This window comes from Neocloeon triangulifer, unplaced genomic scaffold, assembly GCF_031216515.1.
Source record: "Neocloeon triangulifer isolate White Clay Creek 2 clone unplaced genomic scaffold, ASM3121651v1 ptg000013l, whole genome shotgun sequence".
Classification (NCBI taxonomy): Eukaryota; Metazoa; Arthropoda; class Insecta; order Ephemeroptera; family Baetidae; genus Neocloeon; species Neocloeon triangulifer.
In genome coordinates, this window is record NW_026775555.1 from 8,346,298 (window position 1) to 8,356,348 (window position 10,051).

At 34.2% G+C, this 10,051-nt stretch overlaps 3 protein-coding genes across 5 annotated transcripts; 1 reads left to right on the forward strand and 2 right to left on the reverse strand.

The window, feature by feature from the left end:
* The first annotated feature begins 1,283 nt into the window (after positions 1-1,283).
* On the forward strand, positions 1,284-5,077 carry LOC132198640 (membrane-associated progesterone receptor component 1-like). Its single transcript, XM_059622792.1, has 3 exons — positions 1,284-1,775; positions 1,839-1,988; positions 3,833-5,077. Exons 1-3 carry the CDS (start codon positions 1,448-1,450, stop codon positions 3,931-3,933), a joined length of 579 nt encoding a protein of 192 aa, XP_059478775.1. The 5' UTR covers positions 1,284-1,447; the 3' UTR covers positions 3,934-5,077.
* A 176-nt stretch (positions 5,078-5,253) lies between these two features.
* LOC132198891 (EEF1A lysine methyltransferase 4-like) lies at positions 5,254-6,444 on the reverse strand. Its single transcript, XM_059623170.1, has 3 exons — positions 6,124-6,444; positions 5,793-6,064; positions 5,254-5,741 (listed from the first exon to the last, which is right to left on the reverse strand). The coding sequence occupies exons 1-3, from the start codon at positions 6,278-6,280 to the stop codon at positions 5,562-5,564; spliced, it is 609 nt and encodes a 202-aa protein (XP_059479153.1). The 5' UTR covers positions 6,281-6,444; the 3' UTR covers positions 5,254-5,561.
* Positions 6,445-6,859: 415 nt separating this feature from the next.
* Positions 6,860-9,668, reverse strand: LOC132198859 (uncharacterized). Of its 3 annotated transcripts, none has more exons than XM_059623124.1 (10): positions 9,541-9,667; positions 8,493-8,691; positions 8,379-8,422; positions 8,234-8,317; positions 8,043-8,151; positions 7,910-7,984; positions 7,815-7,851; positions 7,691-7,755; positions 7,515-7,632; positions 6,860-7,440 (listed from the first exon to the last, which is right to left on the reverse strand). In XM_059623124.1, exons 2-10 carry the CDS (start codon positions 8,577-8,579, stop codon positions 7,205-7,207), a joined length of 855 nt encoding a protein of 284 aa, XP_059479107.1. In that variant the 5' UTR covers positions 8,580-8,691; positions 9,541-9,667; the 3' UTR covers positions 6,860-7,204. The 3 variants fall into 3 exon arrangements, with proteins under 3 accessions (XP_059479107.1, XP_059479108.1, XP_059479109.1); XM_059623126.1 differs by having other exon boundaries at positions 6,864-7,440; positions 8,043-8,145; positions 9,541-9,668; XM_059623125.1 differs by lacking the exon at positions 9,541-9,667 and having other exon boundaries at positions 8,493-8,716.
* Between the last annotated feature and the right edge of the window lie 383 nt (positions 9,669-10,051).

A 10,051-nucleotide genomic window follows, 5' to 3' on the forward strand; every position in this document is an offset into this window, starting at 1 on the left:
AAAAAAATATTATTGAAATAAATACTTTTTTTTTAATCCATATCATCTGCACCATCTGTTCTAGAAAAAAATGTATTTTAATCAAACATGTATCAAAATCCCAAAAGCTTTATCACTTTAATATCAAAGTAGCGTTAAATAACCAAGCTTCTCTGTTTCAAAACATTATTTTTATCAAGGTTCGCGCCAGTTTGCTCTCATTTTTGTGGTGCGTGAACCAGCACTTGTAATCTGAAAAATTATAATATAAAAAATTAGCGAAATGTGATAGATGAGGATTAGTGAATTGAATTTTAAGTCAGCTTAATTTTCCTTAATGTATTTGTTTAGGCATTTCTTAGAATTGCTCAGTGATACGCAAATAAACTTTAAAAAACCTATGATAAGGAAATCTGACTTTGAATTCAATTCATCAGGAAATGACCGCTCTACAGCATCGTGTTCTTGACAAAATAATTTAATTTACATGAATTATTTTAATATAAAAAAAAATGCGCATTAGCTTTTTATGTAATTTAATAAACATTTTATAAAATAATATAATATTTTATATACGCCTCATGGTTGTCCAAACTTAAAAAATGGGGCAAAAGGTTTCGAACAAAAATGTAACATTATTATTTAAATTTAAATTCTACAATAATTGTTAAGAGTCATGAAAATTGATTTTATGCCTGCTATTTTGCGGAGCTATATGCAATGGAAATACAAAGAAAATTTTCCTATTTTTAAAATGTAACAGCTATTTTGAATTAAGAAGGGGTAAGTAACAGCATCTGTGTTAATTAAACCTTCGTTGAAAATTTAAAAAATAAATAAAATAGGAAAAGTTGAGAGGAGCAGTTGGATTTTTTATACAGGCAAAGATTATAAAATTATAAGAAAAGTTTAAATTAAAATTGGCATCAGCATCAACATTTTTATATGTAAAATTTTTAGCGTTTTAAAAGCAATAGAAGTAGTGTTCTATTTATACAAAAAAATATTAATTTTAAATTTTTGTAATAAAAAGGTAAATAAGAAAAAGAGAAATAAATAAACAAGAATTAAATAATATATTTTAAGGACTCCTTTTTGACATAGTCAAATCAAGTCTTTACAACAATAGAAATCATTTTTGGCAATTATTGGGAATTTAATAACAAACCAATTACCAATTGTTGTAAACTTGATTTGACCATGTCAATAAGGAGTCCTTAACATTTAATATTAAAAGTAAGTTTAGTACTTGTGGCGCTATCTCCCGGGCGTTTTAGCAAACACTTGGAGAGAAAGTGTCCGTCCGGTGAGCGTGACGCCCCGCTCTGCGGCCTCCGCATTCATTTCATATCAAATCGCACACACTCATCCATACACACAGATCGCACTGTCTTGAGAGTTAATTCTGCGAAAAGCGAATCGCGAGCCAAAAGGAAACGTCAGTGAAAAAGAAGAGGCGCAGCGAAAGATGGCCGAGAAGGTGCCCGAGGCGGAGGCGGCTCCGGCCGGGGGCGGCAGTGTGCTGGTCGAGGTGCTGCTGCAGATCGTGTCCAGTCCCCTCAACATCGCCCTCGTCGGGCTCATCCTCGTGTTGCTGTACAAAATCTGGAAGAGCCGACAGCCGTCGGCGGCCGCCGCGGCCCACGTGTCCGAACCTGAGCTGCCGAAGCTGCGCAAGGACTTCACCGTGGAGGATTTGCGCGCCTTCGCCGGCGACTCCGGCGACGGCCGCATCCTCATCGCCGTCAACGGGAAGGTCTTCGACGTCACCAGGGGCCGCAGGTTCTACGGCCCAGGTTCGCCCCCTCCCACCCTATAACTGCATGACCTCTCCTCTGACCTTTCAATTCCAATTTCAGGCGGACCGTACGCGGCCTTCGGCGGCAGGGACGCGAGCAGGGGCTTGGCCACCTTCCAGGTCGGCCCTGGCAAAGACGAGTACGATGACCTCAGTGACCTTACCCCCGCCGAGATGGAGTCGGTGCGCGAGTGGGAAATGCAGTTCACCGGTAATTAACAGTCAATTAAAGCCAATTAAGTTTTAAGATATGCACCCCTCTCTTGTTTCTCGACAAGTCCGTGCGTCACAATCCTTTTCTCTAGGCAAGGGGAGAGTTTGGTGACAGTGCAGATTTTTTTCTTCTCTTTCTTTCGTTAATATTTTTGACCACAGTCACTGGAATTCAAAAGAAAGTCATTCGCCTTCGAAAAGAAGAAAATTAAACTGTTTCTTCACCGACTGCAGACTGATTTGCACTCAATTAGCATTGATTAGTGACTGCTGACAGCCAGTTTCTTCACTGACGTTTTAAAAGCCACTTATTTATTGATTCAATAATTACAAATCTTTAATAAAATTACTGGATTTAATTATAAATTAAGTCTGCAGTCAAGACAGAATTCTTGTTTGCTGCATTGAAACACGACTAAGAATTATTTACAGTACTTTGCTATTCATTTGAGTGGTAAACGCCACTATTTACCCTGCAGCTGTTGTTCATGTGGAATTTCTCACAGCAAATAGTATAAGGCATGCAATGAGAATCATCTATTTATTTATTTTCCAACATTTATATTTGAAAAGTAAACCTTTTAATGATAACAATTATTTCTTACACACCAAATTAAAAAAGTTGAATTTTTTCAAGGGGAAAACCTAACGTTTTAGGGCCGCTGGCATAACGTAATGATATATTTTGGGTATGTTGTAATCTTTTGATAAGATAACAAAAGTCATTAATCGCTACGAACTCTTCACTCCAGAACTCAAAGTCACTGCAAACTATTGATAACTAGATCATTAAAAAATTTAATTGAAACCTACTCGAATTAAGAAGTTTTTAAGTAAAATGATTGTGGCTAACTAATTGCGGAAAGAGAAAAAAAATAATCAAAAGAGAAACCACGATAGTGCCAGGCTCCAACCATACATTTTGTGCCGCATGATTGCAGCCAACTTTCCTTGGCCAAAAACTGCACTGTAACCTTGTAACCCACTTATACTTATTCCAACAATCATTTCCTCTTTCTGAAAACAGAATTAGTTAGATTTTTTTTTATCCTGTCGATTATTAACTTATCATCTGATAAATGATTTGAATATTCCCACTGTCAATAAATTTTTGACTCATTATTTTTTTGTCCTATTTGAATTCTGGTAAAAAATTGGTCTAATATACTTTGCTAACCAAAGAAAATAACAAAATGTGGGAACCTCTTATTTATCCGAAAACTTTTTCAGCATTTGTATGAAAATAATTAATCAGAAATCATTAATCTGAATGAATTTGATTAACAGTTTTTATTTATCTAGAATCAATTTATCTGAAATTCATAAATCCAAAACGCAATAGATTGCGTCACTCTCATTTGCTTGTGTTTATTTCAAGTGGAAAAGTTTTTGTCATGTTGATTACTGCAACGTAAAGCTTATAAGGGTTATTGACGTAGCATTGACCCTCACCAAAATGCACTCGCACCAAAAAATCGCCTTTAAAAGATTTAAGAAATCTTAGTTCTTTCATAAAAGAGAATTTTACATAAATTTTCCAGTTTGCTTATGATTTTATTTCATATTTTTTTATTGTTATTTAAGATTACAAGAAGCTGCTGTTTTTTTTTGGGTATGGCAATTTATTGTTGACCTTACAATTAGAAAGGCTAGGCGCTGAGAAAAAAATATTGCGAAATATCCACAGACAATTCTGACAAATAAATTTCAGAAAAATCGTCGACTCCAAAATTAAGCACTTTGATAGTATTTTAAATTATTCCTTGCCTTTCCCAAATCTTGATTTACAAATTAATTTTTGTTTCAACGACTTCTTGATTAATTTTTTTAATGTATTTTCAGAAAAATACACTTACGTGGGTCGTCTGCTGAAGCCCGGTGAGAAACCCACAGATTATTCTGAGGAAGAGGAGGATCAGGTGGAAAAGCCCAAGGACGAATGAGGAATGCCTGGAGAAGAATTGGGACCTACAAGAATGAAAAGAACCCCTCTCTCCAAACAAACCTCCATCAAGTATTCTCCGATTGACTTTTCACGGAACCGCCTCTCTCCGATTCTTTTCAACACGGCCTGTGCTGGCAAAAATTGTGTGGGAAATTGTACTGGGTCTCTTTCTAGGATTATGTTCATTTGTGCCGATTTTATCCTTAATTGATTCCATTGTTGTTAGTTTTGCCTCGTTTCCGATTGCTTTTAAGGCTTTTAATAAATTAAGAAGAAGTTGGAAGAAGCTGGAGGCTTGCACTTAAGATTTATATTTTAATTCGTAAGAAGAGTTAAAACGGGAGTGGATTTTTGCTTTCGTTCAGTGCTTTCATTATAACCGGCTGGCACTGGAATTGTCTGATAGTTAAAAGTAAAACTGAAGGATTTGCCTCGAAGATTCTACCACGCAGAAAAAAATGCAACCCGAATCAGCATATCATTTTGTCAGAAGCAGTTAGTCCAGATCAGGCAACTTATTTTATTTTTCATTGTCATTTGTAAAATCTGTGATGCGAGCATGAAAATCTTTCATTTTAAATGTAATTTTGTATGAAAATTTTAACCGTTTGTTAGTTGCCAACTAGTTGAGAAAAAAATTGTAAACCCCAAATCTCACGTATTCTGATTGTTGAGTTTTGTTCCTGGATTGTTGGAAACTGATTCGCCAAGTAAATGAACCGAAATGATTTTAATGCTGATGTGCCTCGGTTTCAAAGCAACTCAATCACCACCTACACTTGTACACAAACAGAGGACAATGCTCTTAGTTGCTGTTCAGATATGTATTTTTCTATTGGAATGACTGTTGAAGTAAGCGACTGCAAGAATTGGTCAGAAGAATACGGATGGAGCATTTTTATTAAGACTGAATTAGGGCGCTAAATTAAATTGCTGCACCAACATTCACCAGTTTACTGTTAAACGATGCCTGTTTTTACTTAATTTTAACGCACCTATTTGAATTGAAAATTCTGATTTCCGCCTTTGCATTACTTTGTAATCAATGTATCAGTGTATCTCTTTGGTTATGGAATGCCTTTTGAAATTAGTTCCGTGTACTTGTACATTTGTAATAAATGTGGAAGCAGCTTCAATTAAAATTCTGGCTCGACTGGTTTTTTCTGCCTATCTTACGAATGAGAAACTCAAACCCGAGAACTCAAATTATTTTATGTTTGTTATTATTTTAAAATTGTCATTTCATTATACATAGAGTTTCAATTAAATAGAACCAAACTGTTGTTACAAGGGATAAAATAGAGGTTTCTGGTTAATGTAAAATATAATCTTTATTATAAAACTCAAAAGTAAAATAGTACATTATAATGATCAACATATAAGAATTATAATTAGAAAATTGGTCAATATTTTTTGCTCTTATGACATTAAAATGTTAACTGTTATTTCCTTTAAAATGCACGATTGTCAGTCTTGAGATATTAATTAATTCCGAATAGATTCAGGAAACTGATGAACAAAATCATTTGGTGTCCCATTGAAGATAAAAACTTTCGACATTGCCTAAATTTCAAAGGTTTTTGAGCAAACTTGATTTAAAAATCAATGTTTTTTTTTCAAAGATCGTCATCTATCTTCATCCGCCTCTTGCTTCATTTTGGCCACGTAGAAGAAGTAGTGGAAACCGTCTCCAAAAGTTTCATACTTGACATCCCAAAATTCTTTTCGTATCAGCGGCATCCGAAAATGAGGTTGGGCGAAAGTGATCGACAGAAATTTCCCGGACGGCGTTAAAACGTGTCTGACCTAAAATACAAGGAGATTTTATTAAGAAAATATTATTTAAAAAAAGTTTACATTTTCAACGATTTGGGACATCATTTCGGCCCCTTCTTCGGAAATGTGCCAAACGTCTTCTTCGACGAGAAGTGCGTCCAGGGTTCCTTTTTCAATCACCACGTCGAAACTTCCAGCAATGAAGGCCAAGTGTTTTATGTCCATGGTTAACCACTCCATGCTCGGCAGTTTGAGGCGCATTTTCTTAAGAACAATGTCGGAAAAGTCCACGTTGACGATGTGTTTGAATCCGTCGTTGAACATCTGTTCACTCAAACAACTGTTTCCACAGCCTGGAATTTCAATTAAATTAATTAATTTAAAATGACCAAACTTTTAAATTTAAACACACCTAACATGAGGATTCTGTCCGATTTCTTGACGTGCTCCTCCAGAAGGTGGACGAAATCTTTGTACGTTTTGAACCAGTCGTACTTTTCCTCGGTCTTGTACCGCTCGTTCCAGTAATTCATGTCCTTGTAGCTCTCGTTGGAAGGTGGAAGGTCCATTATTGAAGTTGGTCGGAAAAGGGTTGAATTTTTGGTTCTTCTGATATAATCTGAATAGTTATTTTCGGCACTATTAAGAAAATAATATGTACTTGTTTAAAGTTTAAAAACTTCAGTAAATAAAAGCAATGTTTACAAATCAACAGACTGATCAGCATGAAGGGGGCGGGGCGCCGACCATGCGCGTGCAGCGCTTGCAGTATAAATGCAATATTAAATATAATGTTAATTATTATATAAAATTATATAATATTATTGTATAAATTCTTTTCAATTTCCATTAAAAAAACGATAATTTTAAAATCCTTATGAGAATAAATAAATAATTAAAATTTTGACAATTAAATTTTTTGCTTGAAAAATTAATAAAATCTGAAAATTTTTCAATAAAATTTTATTTATCGTCATAATTATTCATAATTTTTCATACATGTTCAAATATTGAAAATTAAAGTTGCATCATAAAAATTCACTTCTTAAAAAAAAAAATTGCAATAGAAGTACAAAACTTTGTAATCTAGAATTTCTTAATTATTGAATTAACGGACAATAGCAAAAATATATTTTATAATTATATTGAATTACGTACTATCCGAATACAGTTTCTCTTAGCTCTATAAACTTCTTATTGATAATTATGCGATATTCTAAATTGTTATATTATTTTAATGAAATGTGCAATTTTCTAAAACACATAATTAAAAATAATTAAATTTTTCAAATTATTTTAATCACTTGTTCTCCTCTTTCCAATTTTAAATTTTTTGTATGACAAAATCAGACGAAAAATTAATATAATTGTTTTCATTAATTGTGCCTATATAGCATCTCTGCCAAAAATATTAATTATTTTGCATTTTTTTTTTCAAAAAAAGTATTTAACTTTTGATTGCTAATAAAATTTTTGCTTAATTTTTAACAATTTTAGCAATAATCGGGCTCTTCGCAAATAACACAAGTGTAGCGCCAAGTACAAGCTGAAACTGCGAGCTGGCAGTTGGAAATGTTAATGCAGCGATCTGCACTCTGCTTCGAAAAAATTGGAGTTGCTGGGTCTCTATTCAGCAGCAAGGTTGGGTCAACTAATTCGCCAGTCTGCCAATAGAAAATTTTATTCCCCCAACGCTTCTGCTCTTTCCCTGATGTCCAGCATTCCGAGCCTTAAATATTCAAAATAATTTGTTCCAAAAATTGACTTGATGGATTCTTTTGTGTTCAAATACAAATTTTTCACCTTTGTCTGAGAGCACGCTACACAGTTCTTTTATATGGTCCAAAGTTTTGAACGAGGCCAAAATCATACCACGATCGCTGCAAACTTCCCTTGCTTGGGTTCCATCAATTCCACGACCCTGCGCCATATTTATTAGTATTATACAAAAAATATATTTAATACAAATTATTGCTCACATTTTTTTGGTAAATCAAAAAAGTTTTATCAGATTTAGGGAGTCTTATTGTATGAAGCGGTTCTCCTGAGTTGAATTTTAAAATAAAGATATGCAAAATAATTTTGAATTATTACACAACATACCCACTTTATTGTTGCAACGAGCATCCCGTGAATTCATCTGTTTATGTAAATAAAATATAAAATTAACTACATATAAAATCTCTATAACGTTTAACCTTTTTTGCATTCAAAATATCCTTCAGGTCCTTAATTGAGGCGAGTATATTTTCTTCCGTCGTCTCCAAAGATTCCTTAATTATGTATAAAAAGCTCAAAATATCATCTATTCAATTATTTTAACAATCTTACTTTAATTTCCTTTGCAAAATTATTAAAATTTTCCTTCATTTCTTGGACGCCCGTTTGACACGTATTATTGGCATAATATTCTAGTACAGATTGAAAACCCGTCCTAATTCAAAGTATAAATTTAAAAAAAGCATGTGTGTACCATTTATTCCGGAGATTATTATAAAAAAAAAAAAAAAAAATTAGTTTACCTCAAATCCGAAAGAGCGTCTTCTGATTGATGTCCTGGTGTATTTTTGACCAAAGCTCTCACCCCATCCCTAATTTCCTTCAAACTGTAGCAGAGGTGACGAGAATTAAGAAAATTAATAATAAATTTTTAATTTAATACCATACCTGTCTTTTATAACAGCAACGTTAACCACGGCAAAATCGTCAGACTACAGCAAAAAATGTGATAAAAAAATTACACAATCCAGAGGAAAATTTAAAACGCAATGTAAAACCTACTTCGTCGCCATCATCATGAAGTCCTGGTGAACTTTGAATTTGACAAACATGTTGACTCAAAACTATCAAAAGTACTAAACGTCTCATTGCTACTCAAACGGATTTTCTTTTATCTCGGCGTGTGAATGATTTTTGCAATGTTTAACTTCTCCGCGCAATTTGCACACAAGCCATGCCCGCAATCTCGGCCGGTTGAGCTCTGGGAATTATCAAAAAATAAAACGTTCATCGTTACTGGTTGGATTGCGCAAAGGAAGAGGAAACAGGAAAAGACAAGAAGTATCGCCGGAATTCTTAATGTTTTTGCTGATAATTCTTATCATGACATTATGCTACTACACATGAATAATTATGTTTTTTGCCATATGCAGAATAAAAGTTATTTTTGTATAGTTTCTTATCTGGATTATTAGAGAGACGAGAAATATTAGGGAATATAAATAAAGAAAATGTAATTTGATTTCATATCAATATTTTTTTCTAAATATTTAACTCAGCAAAGGAAAAAAATTGATTCTTGTTATGTGGCAGATAAAAACAACATTAACACAATCGTAAGGCAGCCACTGATAAACCTAGCAAAACGTTTTTCCAAATATTCCCTCTATTCCAAAGTAGTGAAGGTAAAATGTATAAATATTTTTAGAATTAACAACTTGGCAAAATAAACATTTTCTGTTATTCTTTGTTTTCATATATTTATATGGGAATTAGATGCAATGAATAATAATATTATAAAAATTAATAAATGCTTAAAATAAATAATTATTTAAAAAATAAAATTTATTCAAAATTTTTATTTTAAATAAGATCTTAAAAAAATGCAAATTAAAAACTATTATTTTATAACTTTTCATTATGCATAATAATTGTATTTATAATATGCGCATTATGAAAATTTAAGATAAAGTTTGTTATAATATTTTGCATTTCAATTCAAGAATATAAAGTTTTCCAGTAGCTCTCTGAACATATAAAATACAAAAATGAAATTTTATTAATGCAGTTATTCAATTTCAATATTAAATTTAAATTCATTTTTAAATACATTGTGCTGTGTGTCCCTTAGTGTCCAGTCTGGTTGCCGGCAGGTGAGGGGTGCCGGCGGAAGGGGTGGGGGGCGCATGCGCCACCCTCGCCGGCAGCAAGGGTTGAAGCGCGCAGGCGGCGCACGCGGGGAGCAGTGAGACTCGCTAGTGTGCGGGAAAATCCACAAGAGATAACACAGTCGAGAAGTGACTTCTCTGGTCGCAGGACGCTGAGCGCGAGCAGCCGAACTTCTTGGACGGACGGACGGGACAGACCGACCTCTGACCTCCCCAACCACCGGCACCATAGGCGAGTACGGTTTCGGCGCGGATCCGGCAACTAAAACGCACGGTGAGTCTCAAAAACCAAGTATCTCAATTATAATTTTTCGGCTGCGATAATTGGCCGCCACGTGGGTTGGCGCGGGGCGTTGATTAAAACGAAACGCGCTGTTTTTTCGTACTTGTTAATTAATTCGTCCACCGTCGACGCGCGAGGCAATTTCAGCCTTGTTTTCTTTTTTACATATA